Source organism: Melozone crissalis, unplaced genomic scaffold (assembly GCF_028551555.1).
Source record: "Melozone crissalis strain CALT ecotype California unplaced genomic scaffold, PUWL_Pcris_2 ptg000004l_1, whole genome shotgun sequence".
In the NCBI taxonomy this organism is placed as follows: domain Eukaryota; kingdom Metazoa; phylum Chordata; class Aves; order Passeriformes; family Passerellidae; genus Melozone; species Melozone crissalis.
In genome coordinates this window covers 42,274,230-42,295,219 of record NW_026535782.1, presented here as the reverse complement: position 1 = coordinate 42,295,219, position 20,990 = coordinate 42,274,230, and the positions used below count along the sequence as shown (strand labels likewise).

Sequence of the window (20,990 nt, the reverse complement as noted above, 5' to 3'; positions counted from 1 at the left end):
TAAAGTATGCTAACTTAACTGACCCATTTCACAGGTTGCCATGTCTGACACAGCAGATGCTACAAACTGTTACTTTAACTCTGTATGAATTAGTACCCTCTTGAAAATTAATTCTGCCTGACCCTCTCTCTATTCAGGCCCTGTAACATTTAAGAAAAACACGTTGCCTTTGAATAACAGGAATCTTCTAATTCCACAAGTATTCAAACATCCTCCCTACTCACTTATTTTCAGTTTCCTTATGTTCTACAAACAGGGACAATTTCAATTACAGTTCAGGCAGTTGCCAAGAAGTGTTTCCACCTCCTTGAATTTGACTTCTAGGAACTGGGAAGAACAGGGACCAAGACAGCTTTACATTCCAAAAATAAAGACAAAGTTCACAATTTATTGACAACAGTGTTTTTATTTATACCTACAAAAGAAAACAAGATGGTATCAAAAGGACAGTTTACCAACTAAGAATAGTAACATAGCTCTTAGTATCCTGTGCCTCAACACCACAGATCTATGAATCTCTCAATTCAAGTCTTCATTAATACAACAGGAATGTGTTCAGAGACCAGCAGGTGTGTGAAACAAGATGCTGATCCCACACAAAGCTAGTAACTCTTCCATTGTTCAGAGAAATCCAAACAGTAAATTGCTTCAGGAAGTGGGAGGGGAGGAGACACCCAGCTCAGATTATCTGACACCCCCACGAACTTTTTACAGATTGAAAACAATGCAAACAACACTAGATGCTAATGCTTTATCAACAAGGGCCCTCCAGCTGGTACATGGAGCAGAGCAGAGAGCACCAGGTGGGACAGGGGCAGCACATGCCACAGTGCATTCAGCGGTCTGGTTGACACTCTGAACTGAACCGAGACCCTGGACTTCAGCTGACCTCAATGGCAACAAAGCACTGCAAGACTTGGCATTGATGTTTACACATGCACAAGTCACCCCAAAAGTGAAAGCTGTAACGGACTATAAGGCAGCTTTGGCGGTTCCAGAGACCCTTTTTCAAGCCAGTCAGTGAGATGTCCTACTCCTACATCCCTCAAATGCATTTCTGCATTCTACTCCAAAAAAAACCTCTACTTTGCTTGCGAGGGAGGCCAAAGACCTATCAGTCAGTGCCTGGATAAACAAAATATTTCTGGCTTTCACTTAAAACAAGCAAAGGAACTTCCTGCCCATGCACTGGAAATATAAAATGGAACCAGGGAACTGAGGTTCTGGAAGGAATCTCCTTTCTCCCTGTCAGCAACCTACCTGTGTGCTGCACAAAAAAAAAAAAAAAAAAAAAAAGGAAAAAAAAAAAAGCACATCCATCCCCCAAAATTTTACTCTGGGAAGAAATTAAATGTTAAAAGAAATAATTTCTGTATAAACAAGCTCTTTTTCAGGGCTATAAGAAGTTCCACTCTGCTACAGAAGGAGTGGGCTGCCTTGTTCATCTATATGCAAGAACGCCAACAGAAAAAACCCACAAGCCCCCTGCACTCTCCTAATGCAAAGAGTGTGCCTCAAACCAGGAGATGGATCCATCCTTTTGTCATCTTATCAGACCAAGAGCAGCCAACTCCTGTTATCATCTACTGTCTCTGAACCGTCTGGTATTAGAAATAACAAGTCAACAACATGCTTTACTAAAGGGGGAAACCCCCCTCACACCCACCTTAGCCTGTAAAATAAACAAGTTTTATTTACGTATGTACTAAAATTTCACTCTTCTCTAACATTTTCTAAAATACTACCTACCTGCAAGAGCTCAGCCCAAAGGGACCAGTGGAGCAGGGAAATGCACTCAAAAGCCAGAGAAAGCGATAGTCAGTGCAAGGTACAAAAGAAACAAAGCTTCAGAATCAAGATGCACTAACCAGCTCACTGCTTACCTCATGAAAAGGAGACCCCAGGCAATCTCCTCCTACGTTCCTCCCCCCGCCCTCCCCCAGCCCACCCTATTCAAACCTCTGAAATTTAAGTGTGGAAAACTCTGTCACATTTTATCGAGCGTAGCGGCACTCAGAACATTCCCCATGGCAAAAGGGAGTTTGTTTGTGAAGGACAGACAAACAAAATAACACTGTTCATTGTTTCAGTTCTGCATAATTTCTAGCTCTCAAGGAAGACTTCTTTCAATAAACCAAACAGAAATTTGAGAGCAGTAACCAATTTAATGATAATCAGGCTCCACGCATTTGCGATGCTGCAATTTAACAACTGTAGGGAAAGAACTTACTTAGCTGAACATTTCAGCAGTGGTACCCACAGCAACTGTGGGTAGATGGTTTTCAGGTGGTGAATGCAAGACAGGTTGGTCTCTGACATTAAACCCAAGCTCCCTACTGCAGGCTGTTACAGTAGCAGAAAATGGAGCTTCCAGAACTACAGAAATTGTCAATAATATATCCAAGGCTTTACTCTGAACACGACCCAGCTCAGACAAATGAGAAGAGTTTTCCTATAGAAAATCACCTACAGTAAGACTACAAGCAGTACTAGTGAGCTATTAAAAAAAAAAAAAAAAAGGATTAGGAGAAGTGAGCATTTCTCCCTTGCATTTATATTTTAAATGAAGTGCTTTTTGGCTCCCCCAGAGTTTCCTATCTCTCTTTATACTTCCTGAAATTAAGTTAATGTGTTAGAGAATAGAAACTTCTTTCCCTCAAAAGCAAATTTTCCCACAAACCTTAGACACCAAGGTGATCCAGCTGGAGCCTATCTGCCTTATACCCTTTTCTTTTAGAAAAAATAAGATTTCCAAATTCCTCAACATGCAAGACAAAAATAATAAATTTTCCAGTCAACTATACATATATCTTAAAAAAAAAAAAAAAAGAAAAAAAAAAAGAGGACAGGGTCATTGATGTGGGCTGGGGGCCATTTTTGATAGGCTCAAGGGATTTGGATAGTGAATTCTAAGTCTAACCTGCATGAGAGACATCACAATGGGAAAGAAGAGAAAGAAAAGGTTCCTTTAAATGTAAGAGGTCTACACTGGTCACCAGCAAGAGGTTTCATTTGCGGGAGGGGGGCGGGGGCGGGGGAGGGGGTGGGTACTGGTAGGTGGCAGTCTGTCCCATATAGCCCATGACGTTAGTGGCAGGGGGCTGCGGAAACTGTTGTGACATGAGCGGCTGTGGCTGCTGGCCCGAGCGCCCCACCATCCCTGCATACTGCTGTTGGGTAGTGCTCTGTGAGGTTCTCCCAGCCGTGGCAGCTGTGGTGCTGGCACCATAGCCACTAGCACTGTACTCTGCAGTGCCATAGCCACTCGTGCCATAGGCAGCTGCTCCATAGCTCCCTTGAGTGTAACCATACTGGCTCTGTGCTGCCCCAAAAGCAGAATTTGGGCTCCCGTAGGCACTGCCATAGGTCTTGTTGGCTCCGTTGGCAAAACTTTCACCACGCTCACGGTCTCTGAAGCCACCTGAGTCTCTGCGGCCCTCTTTCACTCCCCGGAGCCTCCTGTCACACTCCTCCTGGTACATCAGGTTAGGGTTGTTTACCGAACTGCTCGTTCGGTAACGAGAACGACCTCCTGGCGATGGATACATTAAGATTTAGTGCCATGAACAAGTCTTAAACAATGATCTCTGGTACACTTAGGCCACCCTTTCTCCCCCTTCTACATCTCCAATTTTGCTCCCAAGGAGCACTTTCTTCTGACTGACTGTAACTTCTCTGCACAGCTGTGCACAGGCCTCCTTATTCTGTTCAAGGTGTAAACATGAAGTTCAATAAGGGTTCTTTATGTATGTGCTTGGAGACAAAGAAACAGAAGACATTCAGGACTAATTTGGAAGTATAAGGAAACTTCTTATTCCTTCAGGGAATGGGAAGAAAAAGTGTGTCAGCTCCTGAAATTCAGTGTATTTCTTTACTGATTTCAATTTTGGACATGCACCTTGTTGCCTGTCCTTAGCAGGAGCCGTGAGGAAGTAATTACTTCAAGCAAAATCAGCTCCCTGATGACCTAATGAGGGAAAAAAATTCTACAGCTAAGGTAAAACAGGGACTGCCTCCCTCTTGGGACCAAAGTACTATTCTACATCAAGTGTTGGGACCTCAAGTACAGAACAGCCTTATTTCTACTGTGTTATCTCAGTCCCGTACTTAGTACTTCCCTACCCTCTTAACATTCCCTCCCTCAAAATGGGGAATGTATCCCCTGTGTAGCCCTTCTCCCTTGTGCCATTACCTCCACCACCACCTCCTCCTCCTCTGTGGTCCACAAGCTGCATCAGCTTTGGATTGATGGCTTGATTGGCTTCTTCCAAGACTTTGATAAGCTCCCTGGCTTGTTTCAGGTTTCCTGGTGTGAAGAAGGTGTAGGCAGTACCTTTGTTGGTACTACGCGCGGTACGGCCAATACGGTGCACGTAATCTTCGGAGCTGTTCGGATAGTCGTAGTTTATCACAAATTTAACATCTTCCACGTCTTGTGAAGTGCCCAGGAGCGAAGCACAGTGAAAGGGTGGGGTTGAGGAAAGGGGAGAAGAAGAGAGGACGTGCCAACGAAAGGTGGGGAGCACGAATGCAGGTGACAGTAATAAGAAAAAAAAATACAAAGTTAGTAATGGCACGGAATAAATACAAGACAGACTCATCCCAAAAGAGTAGAAGACTGAAATTTAAGATCATCAGGAACAAAGGTCAGTGTCCTGAAAAAGAATGGCAATTTTAAAGCAGCTTTGCCTGCACTCAAAGTCATCCTCCCCGGAATGCATTTCTCTGTCTTCTTCTGTCAAAGACGCTGCTGTTTGTGAATAAGTTAACTGAATTTCGTATTTCTTTTTAACACAATCTGTAAAGTGAAAATGTCACCATCAGACAGAGCAAACTGGGGTGGAGGAAGGGCAGAACTGCCACCGTAAAGCTTTTACTCTGTTGGGAGAAGTCTAACAAAAAATAGCAGTAATGAGATCACTTACCTTCCGCTCGGCAACATGAAATAAAAGACAGTCTTAAAAATATTTACTTTTACAGTACTAATAAAATACAGTGAACTAACTCCCCTAACCTAAAGCTTTAGGCATTCAAATTACATTAGTTTTATTCAGTCAACTCATTAAAAATTATTCAGAACTAAAGTATCTTAACTCAGCTTTGTAGTTATCACTAGAACGCATTGCACTAACATTGCTGTGCTGCTCTGTCCAGTTCTGGCAAGCTTGCACAATTTGGACAATCAGAGTTCCGTAAGCAATTCCCTACTTCCAGTTCATATGGAAGCAGGAAATAAAATTATCAAAATGGCTTTGTACGCAAAACAGTTTTAAAATTTATGGGTTCCAAATTTTAAGTTCTCAGACAAGACTTTGTAAACTTATGTGACAGAAACCAAGTAAATGTTAGTGCAGTGCTTCAGTGAAAGCACCTTAAGTACCAAAAGCACCTATTTGCTATATTATACAGTATTTTCAAATGCACCATCCTACAGTAAGAGCCCTAACAGCTCATAAAAAAAAAATTTTAAAATCTGCATTTTAACAAGAATATTCTGAAAATATCCAAGATAAAACACAGATTTTTGTGATTTCCTTTCCTCTTTTTGTTTTGTTTTAAAGAGAGAAACATTCTCTGTTTGTTACCAGACCGATGCACACTCCCTCCTCCTGTGGGAAACCGCTGCAGCCGATCCCGTCTCTTTGCCTTTTATTTTTGGCGGCCTCCTTTCGAAAACTCCGCCCTCTGACACGGGACCACTGGAGCGCGGGGAGCATGCATCAAGGGTCCGTGGCAGCGAGAAGTCCCCACACACGCTCGCTCTGTGAGCTGGCTTAGACGCTTCTCTGTAGCCCCTTTTGGTTGGGAAGCGCCGGAGAACCTGGGCTCAGGTAAAACTTTCAGGTCCTCCAACGCTTTTTGTCCCCTATTTGGGGCTCTTAGGGGCAATTGTCAAAAAAATGAAGATACAAAAATTACATCCAAAGGGTCAGACTGCATCTATTGCCCAGACTGCATCAATTTCAAAGGGGTTGTAGGAAAAATAAAAACATTGTGGGTTGTTGTGACAAGAGGGGGACTTTATGTCTGTTTCTTATTACAGCAAAGGGGGGGCTCCTCAGTCTTTGCTGACTCCAAAGTCCTGAATCACACCAAAAAAAGGGAGTGAGAAGGCAGGTTTCACAGGGGGCTGCGCGAGTCTCCAGCTAGGGTCCTTGATGCAACAGTTTTATTAAAAAGGGAAAGTGGAGAATAGAGAGGAGTACGTGTGACAGATTGCATCTTCACAGCCAGGGTGTAGCTAGACTGACAAGCTCCAGGCTACATGGTCCTCAGCCAGTTCCGTTTTGCACATCCAGTAGCAAGTGACTTGAATTACCAGAGAGGATACAAGGATGTGCTTTCCTGTCAGAAAGCACAAGGAAGTGTAGCTACCAATGCAGAGAGAACTGACTTGACTGGGGAGGAGCAGAAAGAATGGGATGGCAGGAAGAGGAAGATGCAAGGGTGTTTTCCAGACTAGAAAGTGGTCCTGGTAGAGCACGCAGCTTGCTGAAGACCAGAGCGTGCACAAGACTCAGCTTCTCCAGTCTAGCGTGCTCCAAAGTGTTTGTGCACACTTGCAATCCTCCTGCACTTTTAGAAAATAATGTAGCAGGATCAGGAATGGAGACTGTAAATCATTTTTGACAGCTACCTGGGAAACATTCCCTTTGTCAGACCATCAGAACACGCTATGGCACAGTCTCCAGTTATTAAACGGGACAGATATAAACTAGCAAACATGCTAGTCTACAGAGCTGTTTAGACCATCATTGTAGATGTATCCCCACCCCTGCACTGAGAATTATCTGCAGCTGATATCAAAGCTTCTGTTAAACAAAACAAAACAAATCAAATTCAGTGTTTTTAGTTTAATAGACTGAACAAAAAAAAAAAAAAAAAAAAAAAAAAAAAAAAAAAAAAAAATCAGTGCAGAGAGAGGACCTCACTCCAGGGAATTATCACAAAGAAGTTACGGGACTCAGAACTTACCTGCAAGAAGCTTTTTTGAAACCAATGTTCCATTAGGAAGAGGGAAAGCCCTGGTGACTCAGCCAAAAGGCGCGCGCCCCTGTTTTATGTTATTTAGGTAGAAGCCTTCACTTTCCAGGATCTTGGAGGAAGTCGTCCAGAAGTTTGCCAGTTAAGTGACTTACTTTAAGCAGCAAACTCAGGGCCCCAAAACAAGTAGAGATGTTGTTCAGTAACAAGAAACAGACTCTGATACCTTTCCCCCTTAGCTTGGGTGAAGTGGACGATGGGAAGTGAGGAGACTGTTTTCTGAAGTGTTATCCAATTGAGTAGTTTTGGGGGAGTGTTGGTTTTTGTTGATTTTTTTTTTTTGAGGGGGTTGAGGCTGTTTTAAATGTCTAGGCAAGATGCACAAAGAAGCTACCAGCACATAGCAAGCCTGTTTAAAAAATGCTGCTAGACAAAGCAGCTCTCTTTCATATAAACTGGTTTCAGGCCTCAGTCCCTTCTCCCAACAGGCCCAAGCTCTAACTGCACAGGTCCAGACATGACCCTAGAGGGCAGAGACTGAAGTCCATATAATCACTTCCTGAGGAAGTGCTGGACATTTTTTGAGGGGGGAGGGGAAGGAGGGGTGAAGGTTGTGTGAACAAAGGCTGCCAAGTCTGTTAATGGTCTGCCTGTATTAAAGTGACCATATGATGCACAGCACAGCCACCCTTTCAGCATACAAAGAGAGCTCAGGTAACTGAGGCTTTTAACAAACTAGATTCTCTGAGTTAAATCTCCACCCATTTGCAGTCATTTTGTCTAGAATTTACTACAATGAGACATTGACTCTCAAGTAGTTTATCGTCTACCACACTCAGGGTGGGCAGAGTATTCAACATCTGTTATTAAACTCAGAGCACTTCAGCAGCCATCCTCCTCTTCTAGGGTGGGTAGACGCATAAGGACTGTGCTCAGCACATGGTGTTTCACAACACAAATATGCTTATTACAAAAGGGGGCACAACTGATGCATCCAGACAGATCATTTTCATGCCACCAGAACACAGCTGTGCGATTTTGATTCAATTACACATCTGGGTAACAAGATGTTAATGGCCACATATCATCTCAGTGGTCCTGCCTAGAAGGAACACAGAGGAGGAGGGAAGGTTACATGTCAAGAGCAAAGATCTGGAGCAGTGCTTTCTCAGATGTGAATACATCTGCAGGGTAAACATGCGTGTACTGGGGTTGGTATGTTCAAATCTGTGGTGTGCCATACGGGGAGAATATTCGCTATTTGCTGTCGAAATGCTCTCCCACAGCTTCCTACTTGAACTTTATCTGACACGCTCTGAACTGAGAGCAATCCATCCCTAGCATCCAGCAACAAAAGCTGGATTTGGGGAAGAAGTGAGTGTGGTGGAAGGGTTGGGTTGCATAATTGGACGTCTCTTCTCCCTCTTGGCGATCGATTGGTCATGCCTAGGCCTTGCTGCAGACCAAAGCCTGTTCATTAGGAGCAGGAAGAGACTTTGAATATGAAAGAAAAAAAAAAGATTAATGTTAAAAAACGTATTTCACATGTGGGGGAAAATCACGCTTTGATTTTTTTTTTTTTTTTAAGAAACGTTTTTCAGTCCAAAGAAGAAAAATATGCAGCAGTAGGCAAGAGTGGTCTATGTGTACAAACCTAGCCCACGAGATGCAACGTCGGTAGCAATGAGGATAGGAGCCTTTCCAGAACGAAACTCTGTAAAACAAAGCATGCTATGAAATAAGATTTTCCAAAATGATAAAGTTACCTGAATTTGATTTACATTAAATGCTCATTTTCCAGAAGATAGATAAGGTGGGTCAATTCCAGAAACACCCACAAGTCAGGACATAATGCCTCACCAATTTTTCAAAATCCAGCTGTGTTAAGAAATTTTCCCACTTGTTTATCAAAACAAACAAACAAACAAAAAAAAAGGAACAAGTACTGAAATTAAGAGCACAAAGGTAAGAGAAGTCCTTTTACAGGTGTCTATTTGGTCTAGAGATAAAAACCAAAACAAACCAAACCAATTAAAAAACCAAAAAACCCCAACCAAACAAAGAAAAACCAAAATAAAACAATGAACCAAAAAAAAAAAAAAAAAGCCACCAAAAAAAAAAATCCAGACCAGAGAAAAACATGTCTAGGTAAATTAAGTACAGTAGCCCAAGTTATTCTCCTGTCAGTGATGGACTCACCATTAAGCACCCAATCTCTTTCTGGCTGACTCTTGTCTCCATGGATACACATAGCTGGCCAACTGCCAAACAGAGATGTACATTAGTATAGATAGAAAGTACATACATTGAAGGAAACAGGAAGCTTTATTGGCATTTTGTTTAAAAGGGAAAAACTGTAAGATTTGAAAAATATTTTGTTCTCTGGCCTCTAGCCACCCAGCATGTGTACTGTAAACCCACTACCTACATAAACAACCATTTAAACAAAATCACATTTGCTGTATTGACACAGCCTCCATCAGCATATCAGGCTTCTGACACACTAAAAAAGCTGCACCACTTAGAAACACTCTCTCTTGTACTAATGCTTATATGAAGCGGAATCTTTTGAGAAACAATGACTAAATTCAGCCCAGAAAATAATGGGTAAGTGGCTCCCAAAAAGAGCATCACAAACATTTAAATCTTACTGCTTTTGATTACAATTTTTGTTTCCCACTAGGAAAAAAGTGGAGGAAGGGGAGAAGCTAATCACCCATCTCTGCGCATCCTTCGAGTGAGATCATCACATCGCCTCTTTGTCTCCACAAAGATGATAGTCTTGTTTTCCTTCTCTGCCATGATTTCTTCCATCAGCTGTATCAGTCTAAAACAGACATGAGAGCCAAGATGTTCAGCCACACATACCAGAATATAGGATCTCTCTCCCAAGAGACATTGAGGACATACACAACACACATCTGTATAAGTCAGTCATTATCACACAGAGTTTCTGCTGGTTTACAGAGGTATGCTCAAAATATACACAAGAAAATAGTTAATTACAGGACTGACTTACTTTGTAACACTCAAAGGTTAAATAGCAGTACAAGTAACTTCACTATTTAGAATTCCTAGAAGGCTCACAAAGCATTGCAGACTTTGAAGGACAACCAAAGAAAGCAAAATGGTGGGAACACCAGCTTACTTATGGTCTTTCTCGCTTTCCATGCACACATCCACTATCTGCAGGATATTGTGGTTGGCACTCAGCTCCAAGTTTCCCACATTGATCTGAACATAGTCCTGCAGGAAGTCCTCAGCAAGCTGGCGCACTTCTTTAGGCCAGGTGGCACTCCACATCAGAGTCTGGCGGTCAGGCTAAGGAAAAGGGAAAACAGATCTGTTTATAGTACTACATTTCAAACAGCAAAACAAAGGAGACTGTCCTTCTAAAAGGATCACGCACTCTTATCTGGTCAACAATTTTACGAATTTGTGGCTCAAATCCCATGTCCAACATTCTGTCAGCTTCATCCAACACCAGATATGTACAGCGACGAAGGTTGGTCTTCCCAGCCTCAAGGAAGTCAATCAGGCGACCTGGTGTAGCAATGCAGATCTCCACACCTTCAGAAGAGAATAAGGAAAAAGAGTAAGGCTCTTCATTTGAATGTCAACTGGTATTTTTAGTCAGAATGAATCACCTTCCAAAGCAAAATTGTTTTAAAAAAAAAAGCACCACCCTCATTCGTACCCAAGACTGAGTCACTTCAGTAGAAGCCCTAGTTCTGTTTAATGTTTTCCATTCCAAAATTACTGTTACAGTGCCATTAGAATAATAAATGCAGTACAGAAACTAAAAGATTACTACCAGAGAATACCTGTGAAGAGCTGTCCAAAAATCAGAAATTAAGTAAGCTTCTACTCAAGCCTGAACCACCTTCATCCAGATTTACACAGTCTAGAGAGGTGTCATTTTCAAACTTGAAGTGCTCTTCTTGCTGTATGGGTCGAATTACCTTAACTTTTTTTTTTTTAATATATAAAGGCAAAGCATGGACTTTACTACTGAGCAATTATGCACCAACAGTGAGAGACAGCCGTCTTGCCAACATTTGTGGGGTAAGAAGAGAGTTCAAATATTCCTAACTAACACCAAGTTGGGTAATTTACACATTCCTTAAAAGAAAGACCTGGTTTCCACCAATTCCCAAATTTTACAGGTGAGTATTCCAGTGTCACTGAAATGTCCACAGAAGGTTAAGTTTCAGGAAGAAGAGGAATGAAAAGGATTTTCTTCTTAAGTAGAATATCTATTTTACAGCACTCCAGAAAGGTGTGCAGAAACCCAGCATGCTGATCCTCCCAAGGACTCTTCATGAAACCTTGGACTCTGCCACTGAAGATGCTGGGCTTGAGCTGGAAAGCAACTCTTTTCTTGAACAGAGGTATCCCACAGACTTCCACCGCGCATGCTTTTCTCCCACTACTGCAGTTTGCAATAAGGACCCTGTGAACTGCAGTGGCAAGCCAAATTTTCTGATTTCTTGAATAGATCTGTTTGTGTATCTGCCTTGATAACAATTCTTCCATCTTTTCACATAACTCCATTACATTTTATATCTGGTGAAGATGAAAGCCATCAGCACATTGCTGAATTGAAATTAAAGATCACTAAAGCACTACCATATTAGAGTGGTTGCTTACAGGGTACATAGTGCTTAAGAACAATTTAAAAAAACAAACAACAAAACCTGACCAAAGCAAAACCACTCACTGCTGTCCAAAGAAGCATCTATATATTCAGAAACAAAATTTGATTATTTGAATGAATATAGGCAGAAAACTTGAAATCTGCGTTAAGAAAAATCTTTCCTTAAACACGCTGGTATTGCATTTCCTTAAAACAGCCTGTTTTTCTTTCTGTGAAGTTTTCCATTTCCCCTTCTACATGCTGATGATCTTCACAAGTAGAATGTTCAAAGAGCAAACAAAAAGAAAACGTAATATCCAAGTCACTGTACAGCAAATAGAACTACCTCATGAACTATCACTGCAACTGGAAAATGAGGCATTCATTCACCCTCACCCCCTTCCAGACAGGTTTTGAGAAGTTTTATTTTTACAGAGATTTTACAATACCACTTCCTCCAGAAACTGTAAGCACCCATTTTAAAATTACCTCTTTCTAAATCTCTGATCTGGGGGCCTTTGGGTGCTCCTCCATATATGCAGGTACTCTTCAGCCTTGAACATTTGCCATAATCATCAGCCACCTGCTGCACTTGCTGGGCCAACTCTCTAGTAGGTGCCAGAACCAGACACTGCAAAAGGAAATGATTCAGGAAGAGTCAAGCTGCATCCACATCCCTAACATAAAACCATAAGCAAAGCTGGACCATCTGCTCTTTATTAGTTAAAACATTTAAACATCTTTAGACTACGTCAGCATTTGCACAGAATTTGAACTGAGTGAGATGCTCACATTGTGATAGTAAAAATTCCTATTCTGATAGGAACAGGATAGGAAAAACTACTATTCTAATACATCAATTAAATAAAGCACCATCTCATTAACAATGTCATGCCACACATACAAAAAGGAAGAGAATCATACAAGCACTTACAATTGGGCCATCCCCTCTCTCCAAATATGGCTGGTGGTTGATGTGAACAATTGCAGGCAACAAGTACTAAAACAGAAGAAAACAGTATTTTCTTGTGATTCTGCAAAACCAAATACCTGCATTTACCAAGCAGAACAGAAGATTTTCAGACCTGCTGACCAACTGCATCCACTTTGGCATGAGCACAAAAATTGGCTGCTCAGCACCTCTGAAAGGAAGGCTCACTTAAACTTGGAGTGTAAAGTTAGCAGAATTGAGTAATCATTATCTTAGCCAATGTTTTTCATAAAGGATAAAAAAAACTTTTTAACGCTGCAGTTAAAGCCAATGTCTGTGCTTAAATTCAACCATTTTTTTATTTTAACCTGTGTAGTTTATCAAACAAGTGTGCTAAAGAGAACATCCTGTTTTCCAAATCATAATGTAAGCATAGACCAAAGAGAACTAAGCATCCAAACAGGAAGATGCACAAAACACACACCTGTGAATACAACAGGCTTGCAGCTGAGCTGAAACTCAAGTGTCCCCCATAATGCAATACAAGAAGCTTCAAAAATGTAATCATCCCACTGCTAGTACTGGGAAGCCCAAAAGCTAACTCACAGGTAATTTCTCCCAAGTAAGCAGGAAAGCTAGCTGAAGAAATGAAAGGGAAAGATACGCACTGCTAGTGTCTTCCCAGAGCCGGTCTGTGCAATGCCCACCATGTCACGGCCACTGAGGGCTAGCGGAAAGCCTTGGCACTGGATCGGAGTGGGCTCGGTGAAGTTCTGGTCCATCAAGGCATCCATCACATACTCTTCAGAATTCAAGAAAAGAATAAACTTTATAAAGGATAACTGAGGCTTTGGAGAACCTTTTAGAGAACAGAATCAGCAACTGTTTAGGTATTTTCTGAGCAATCTTCATGATGTTGAAGATGGCAAAAGTACTTACGTGGAAAGCTACACTGGTGGAAGGCAAATACCGGCTTGGGGCAGCCCTCCATGCCCCGAATTGTTATCTCCTTCTTCCTGCGCAACTCTTCAACTTCATACTATTTATGAAAAAAGAAAAAAAAGTCAGATATCAGCAGTGACACCAAAGTGCATGTTTCTAACTACTATCTTCTCACCTCTGGATAACAGCTTTGTTAGAGAACTAAATTCAAACAGAGATCTAGAAAAGACCGCTTTCCTAAAGACTTCAAGTCTGAGTTATTGTACTCAAGACTTTTTTTTTGATTCTCTAATATTCAGAGGTACGAGCTCTCTACAGAGCCTAGAAGGACAAATGTCAATCTCTTCTTACAACCAACCCTTCTAAATGAAAGGTATGTTAAAAGAATATTTTTAGGAATTGCACTTTTTCCAGAAGCCAGAAATGACCAACAGCTTGAGAAATTATTAGAAAGAGAGGATAAGAAATATGCTTTACGTGACAGTGCCTGGAATTAAGCTAACTAAATAGGTCCTAATATCCCATGAACAGAAGGCCAGGCAGTCCTTCTCCTTCAATTAACACATTCCAGAGGCAGATAAATACTTAGTCTGAGTTCTTGCTGGATGACCTGCAACTCAAATGTTGCTTGGAATGTTTCAGATAATGAAAGAAGCTCTGACATCATCATAATGATACCCTAGGACCTCAACATTCTTATAAGGAACTTCTTGTAATATTTCTGAAATGTGTAGACAAGCACAATTTCAGGATTAGAAGAAGTGTTTTATTTTTGTCTAGGTTATCTTGCAAGTCCAACAGCCCTTTGCAACATTCTTCTGACAATTCATGACCTTATTGTGATGCTTATTAGAAATCATTAGAGACACAAGAATACCAAATATGCACTTTATCCAAAGCAATAGATTCAGTATTTCTGAGAATCCCTTGAGCTTGAATAAAAAGGCAAAAAAAGAAAATAACTTCTGGGGAAAACATGAAAATCCTTTTAGCTGGCTAAGCCAAAGGCAGCTACAGCAGCTGATGCAAACCATGGTTCAGTAGCTCAAGTTGTGGTATCTTCAGGAAGTTAATACCCCCTTCCATTTCTTTATGCCATATACATTTTTCACACAGGGATTTGTAAGTCTATGCAATCAGATAATGACATTTTGTTTGTTTGTTGCTGCACGTTAAGAACAAAATCTTTAATTTCTAATTATAAAAATACATTGCATAGAGAGTAGAAGACTAGACTCAAGTCCAGCAGGAAAGGAAGATTTCTTATCTACAGAGTGAACACAGAGTACTGCACCTGGCTTTGAGCCCCCTGTGTGAGAAGGACATGGTTTTAACAGGGCACGTCCAATTGTGGGGGAAAGCTGGAGGCTACACTACAGGCCATATGAAGACATACTGGGAGCACTGGATTTGTTTAGCTTGGGAAAGATTGGGCTAACAGTGACCTTTAACTGCTACTTTAACTACTTGATGGGTCACTAGAGGAAAGATGTTCCCAGGAGAAACATTAAGCCCTGAGACAGCCACCCAGAGAGGATATAAATTCTCCTCATCTCTGGGGATATTCAAACTCAAAAGGACAAGGCACTAAGCAACCTGCTCTAGTTCTACCCTCAGTGCTGCTCTAAGCAGATGATTAGACTGGAGATGCCCCCAAGGCCTCTTTCAGCTCAAATTACTCTTATGACAAAATATTACTTTCAAACCTTTTTCATGTATTTTTGTCACTTCTAGTTCATTATCTTACATTTTTCCAGGGCTTCTCCAGGACTGTAATTCTCTAAGTTTTATCTCCACTGACACATCACCAGACCAGACAAGCATTATAAAAAAGATGCATTACAAATGACAAAACATAAACTATCTCATATAAAAGGAACCAAGAAAAGAAGCCTATCTTTTGCTAATGTTAAGTAGCAAAGGCAACTAGAACCAGTTTCCAGCAGAGTACACATGCCAAACAAGCTCAATGAAGAGCCAGCTCTATTTTACATGCTGTCCCAGACTTCCTAGGACAAGTTTTTCAGCTTGTGACATTTTCTGCTGTAGACAACACAGCACTTACTGGAGTAAGCCTGGCCACTTCTGGATGTTCCACATAAAAATTCTTCTCAAACTTGGGCAGTTCATTCAAATCCCATTTTTTCTTACGCAAACGTTCCCCTGGATTACCAAATTTCTTTGGAGGGAGAGGACCTCCACGACTCGCTCCAAACCTGTGAATGTGAATGTTAGTTACTTAAAAAAAATACCACCAGTACTTAAAAACTATTCTAGAATTATTCTGGAATTTTCTTAACCATTTGTGTTTTCCCCAAGCTGACATATGAGCACAATATTCCAGCAAGTCACCTCCCTCCAACCAGTATGATGGTGTAAAACTTCTTGAAATAACAAACCTGCTTTGGGTTGGTTCTGAACATAAAACCATGTTATTGAAAATCACCCCTGTAAAGCTCCTGCCTCTAGGACATGGCTGCTGTACACCCACAGCATTTGTCCTGAAACTGACAGTGCACTTCCAATATGGTTACATAAAAGGGATGAGAAAAATCTCTCCTTGCAAATTCCTTCTCTGTCTCTCAAGGTTAGTTTTACACTAGACAGCTATTTCACTATCCCCCCCTCCATATCTTCTCTCCCTTCCTATCAAGAAGTATGCCTCAAATGAAAAACTGCAGACTGAAGAATAGAAAGTAAACAAGCCCAGCCAAGCCGGCAAGTCCATCTGTAATTCTGTAATCTACATTTAAAAAAAACTCTTATTTTTAAAACACAGCCTAACAGGAAAAAAATAACCTGGGAAAAATCATACCCTCTCTGAAATGCATTGTGATGAAGACTGAAGAGAGTAAAAAGCTCATGTTCACAAAAAAAATTCTGTTCTAGCAGAACAATTCAAAAGTAATTGCTCTTTCTCTCTAAGTTTTCTTTATCCAGTTAATTACAGATACATTTCAGAAGGTAAGAACTAACCTTAATGACTGGCTAATGAAATAGTCAAAACACGAGCTTCTGGCAGTAAGCTGTAAGAGTAACTAAAAACCATATGTTTATTTACTGTAAATATCATGAATTGCACTTTAAAATAACACACCCCAAAAAAAAGGTACAGCACTTTCAGCAATATCCTACAAACTCAGCAGGAAGAACTTTTCAAAATGCTATCAAGTCCATTTTTGTGCTAAAGGTACAGCTTTATGCAAAAACATGAATTCATGAGACATGCCCATTTCAAACAACTTTTAGACAGCAAAACCAAAGTGTCTGCACCCTACCCAGGTAGTCCACTAGTAAACAAAAAACTGGTAATGAAAAAAACTGAAAGCAACAAAAATCTCTAAGCAACATTGCTATGGAGTAACTTGTGGAGGAAATAAGGGGTAGAAGAGCTACCAAAAAATAAACAACAGCTGAAAAAAAATTCTGAATTATCTTAAGTACAACACTACCTGCTCAAACATTAAGTACATTTCTTCTTTAAATCACTTCCCAATGGAAACTATAAATTATAGTGACTAAGAGACCAAAGAAACAGAGCTCAAATCAAAATTTTAACAGGAAGAAGTGGTAAAATTGTTGGAAAGGCCAAGTATATGGTAGATATAACTGAACTTAAAACCTGCTAAGTTAGTTTTAAAAAGTCTGCTGTGTTGCAACTGTGCATTAGGCTTCTTCCTTTTCCTATAAATATCCCTTATTTTCTCATCTGTGTGTCTATCAGATCCTCCAGAGAGCTTGCAGAGTCATCAAGTTTTCTCTTATGGAAAAGACTGTGAAACACAACTTCAAAAATGCACTTAAGCATTATGCTTCCTTTCAGGACAAAGGAAAAAAAAAGACACAGACTTTAATCTACAGGGACATTCACCTTTACTGATGATGTTTGTAACCTATCATGCTAAACTGAGGTCAAAATGTCTAAAATGAGAGTACCCAAGCAGTTCCTACAAAACCCATAACCTCACTCAAGTCCACCAGAGGTTCAAGGATTGATGAGTTCCCTTAGAAAAGGAAACACAGGACAGGGCTGCCTGAAAGGCTGGACACTGCAACAGCTGGCACTGTGAATACCTGCCCCAAAGCTATCCAGAGGGAGAAAATGACATATACTACACAGAAGGCACATAGTTTCAGTTCTCCACTCTTACACACTGACCTGACAGGAAGGAGCCCTACAGCAGCCCTCGAATGCTGCTGCCTCTGTGGGGTTCAGCTGCTCAACCGGCAGTAACTGACACTTCACATTCTGACTCCAAGTAAAATGAGATTCCAACTCAAATTAAACTGGCTTACATCTATTATTTCCCTGGCTTGCCAAGAGCCTTCTTTTTCAAAGGTAAATTCAGGCTGGCTCAGAATATTCTTCCCTAATACTACTGGTGCCATCACTTCTGGGACAGAACTGAGTAAATCTGATACATTCCAGAGCAAAACATGACAATTTTCCATCCTAAGAAGTCACCTAGAGCTCGTTCCTGACAGAGAAAACTAGAACCCTTTTATGTGATTAGGCTACAAAAGAAGTGGTGATAAAGTTTCAATAGGTGCTGAACCAGCACACTGGGTGGCCCAATATTTTACACAGGTTATTCATGAAGTAAGATAGTTGTTAGTGGTTACAAACATTTTCACACCTTAAAAGGATGTATGTAGCAAACTGAATGCACTAAAGCTTCCAGGGTAATGTGCAAAAAAAAAAAAAAATCATGCAAATGTCCACAAACTTCACAAAGACGCATGTGGGCACTTTTTTTACTCCTCAAAAGCCCTGATCTAAAAGAGAAGCATCCACTATAATTAAAGACTTTACAGAAAATGAAATAACACTAATTTTAAGGCACATCAAGTGTTGTGGAAACGCTTTGGCCGGTGCTCTTTTAAGTAACTCTATATAAATCTGCATGCTTAAACTCACTCACTAAACTCCAAAACCAGCTGTGGTCTGATCTATCTCAGACTTGCCAAAGCGCTTACTCCAATGTCCTTGTGTTAAACTGAGCTGGAAATCTCTTAGCAGAAAAACACCAGAACCCTCCTCTCTGTGAAAAAAAAAAAAAATGAAAGTATCTTTTAATTTCGGAATGTTAAATGTGGGTGAAAGATAAAGCAATGGCACAACTATCTCCCTCCACAGACAACAAGAAACTGAATGTCAAAGTGCAAAGTGCATGGCAATGTATAGCAAAATATTCTTTAATCTCCCAGGGGAGAGAAGACTCATTAATTGATATCTAGCTTACCATATAGCAGAAATCACACTATGTTTTTTGCTAATCCTTGAGAGCTACTCATGATCTGAAAATGCCACTCTCAGAAATTGTTTTAACTTTCTCTTTAAAATGACCTGGCACTTTCAACGCTTAAAAACCTCGAGACTCAATCTAGTCACGCAGTATAACGCCACTGTATTTACTGCTGTCATTGTCGAAAGAAAAAAAGCACATCAAACCAAACCTGCAAAAGCCTTTTGCAAGCCAAACCTCCTTTAAATAACACATTCAAGAGTATCAAGCACTAGGCCTTGACAGAACCAGACAAACAATTTCTGTAGCACTACGCAAGCTGGGCAAGCGTGGTCCAGCACCACGGTTCACTGCTCACCCTCCCGAGTGCCCAAGCCCCCCGCAAGGCAGCGTTTCCAATCCCATTTCCTATCACGGTAAGCCTGGGAGCGCAGCAGAGAGAGATCTTCCCCCCTCTGCCATCTTTCCAGTAAGTCCAGAAGGAGCAATGACAACCAGAAGGACAGACAGGAGGACAACGAGCCCTGCCAGGGCCACCGACACCTCCGTGGCTTGCAGCGGGGAGGGTGCCACGGGTCTCGCGGGGTAAATAAAGAGGCTGGCAGAAAATAATTAAGGGGGCAGGGTGGATGCAGGCCTTAAAATTTCACGCAAGGCTCAGAATTAGTAACACATGAACGGTGCAAAAGCTAAATTTAAAAAAAAATTTAAAACCCCACAAAACACCCAAAACCGATAAGCCTCCAACTACCCCCGCCCCCACACGAGAATCTATGGGGGGAAATCTCCACAGACGGGACTTTGGCTCCCCCAGCACCGCCACTCCAACACACGCCCCCCAACCCCGCGGCCTTCCCCCGCCCCCAACGCAAGCGTTCGGCTTCCCCACCGCCCCCCGCCACGCCGACCCCCCCTCCCCCTTACCCGCCGCGGTCTCGGTCGCGGCCCCGGTCCCCGAAGCCTCTCATCGCCCCCGGAGGGGTGGGTGAGAGGCACCGGAACGCCGGCCGTGGGGACGGCGAGGGGCTGGGGGTACGGGGAGAGGGTCCAGCCAGGGGCGGCTGCGCCTCGGAGGCCTCGCTTTGCGCCACCTCGCCTCTTTGCTGGGACACAAAAGGAGAAGAGGTGGTCTGTGGGTCCGAGACCCGCTGGGCGTCAGCGGCCGGAACGGCGGGGCTCTCGGTCGGCTCCAGGGCCCGGGTAGTGTGGAGACACCAGCGTCTTCTTCCTCCGTGCTCCCGGCACAAAATGGCCGCCGCCGCCCCGGCCCGCTCCGCTTACGTTACGGGCAGCCCGGCGCTGCGCAAACTGCGGCCTTCCGAAGCACTACGCCTATTCACGGAGCTCAACTACGCACTAAGCGCTCTCGGCGAAACACCGCCCAGTGGAGTAGCAGGCGGGCTACGAAAAGTGCGTAACGTTCTTTACTTAGAGCCGGGGCCCTGCGTGAGGAAGGCGGAGGGGAGGAGTAACGCTATTCCCCAAAGTCAGCTGCGCAAGGAGCGCTCTCGTAACCCCTTCTGCAGGGCAGGGAATACCTGGGCCGAGGCGCACGTTACGTAAGCGCACGGCGTACGCAAGGTGCGTAACTCAGGCTGGCGTAGAGCCCGGTGTGCATGGCGTAACATTCTTACGCGGACCGTGCGTACCGGGCGGGAGGGTTACGCTGGATTCGCAGACGGTTTGAAGAATACGGCCCGTCGCCTGCTCGCCTACGGGCTCCGCCAAGGTGGCGGCGCGGCTGAGGACACGGTGATGGGACGATGGCGGAACAATAACGGGACGCTGGGCCGGAGCAGGAGCGGCCCTTTGGACCTCTGTGGCGGCTCCAGCGGGCCGAGGTTATTCCCTGTCAGATTAGCGGGGGCAGGAGCAGAGTGACAGCGGCCATGATGTTTGCTGTCGCCTGAGCGCCAGCAGGCCGGGAGAGAATTCCCCGCGAGCCAGAGGCTCCTCGCTGAAAGGCAGAATCATCCACGAGGGGATTACGTGGCACAGACCATAAATCCTTTTGTGCCGTGTATGTGCTATCGCCAGGTCAGTGTGTCCTGGCACAAAGAGCCGTGTCCCGTGGATGGTGGGGTTAGATCAGCCAAACACAGCCCTGGCCCACACCGTGTTATCGCTATCAGCAGTAATTTCTGGGCTGTCAGGTTATCAAACACTGGTTATACTGGCAGAAGGGAAAGCGGGTCCCCTTTACTTTCTGGCCCTTGGATAAAAATACCAGCCTAGAACAACATGCAAATTA

At 42.7% G+C, this 20,990-nt stretch overlaps 1 protein-coding gene across 1 annotated transcript; it reads right to left on the bottom strand.

Annotated features, from left to right (window-relative positions):
- Positions 1 to 873: 873 nt before the first annotated feature.
- DDX17 (DEAD-box helicase 17) lies at positions 874 to 20,004 on the bottom strand. Its single transcript, XM_054272599.1, has 13 exons — positions 19,664 to 20,004; positions 15,559 to 15,709; positions 13,491 to 13,590; positions 13,220 to 13,353; positions 12,555 to 12,620; positions 12,110 to 12,251; positions 10,394 to 10,554; positions 10,133 to 10,305; positions 9,701 to 9,811; positions 9,184 to 9,245; positions 8,639 to 8,698; positions 4,193 to 4,432; positions 874 to 3,532 (listed from the first exon to the last, which is right to left on the bottom strand). The coding sequence occupies exons 1-13, from the start codon at positions 19,705 to 19,707 to the stop codon at positions 3,009 to 3,011; spliced, it is 1,968 nt and encodes a 655-aa protein (XP_054128574.1). The 5' UTR covers positions 19,708 to 20,004; the 3' UTR covers positions 874 to 3,008.
- Positions 20,005 to 20,990: the final 986 nt, after the last annotated feature.

Coding starts and splice junctions, on each gene's coding strand:
- DDX17 (XM_054272599.1), bottom strand. CDS start 19,707: ATGAGAGGCTTCGGGGACCGGGGCCGCGACCGAGACCGCGGCGG. Junction 12,252..12,554: donor AGAGAGGGGATGGCCCAATT/GTAAGTGCTTGT, acceptor TTCCTTTTGCAG/TGTCTGGTTCTGGCACCTAC. Junction 3,533..4,192: donor AGGAGGAGGTGGTGGTGGAG/GTAATGGCACAA, acceptor ATCCATCGCCAG/GAGGTCGTTCTCGTTACCGA.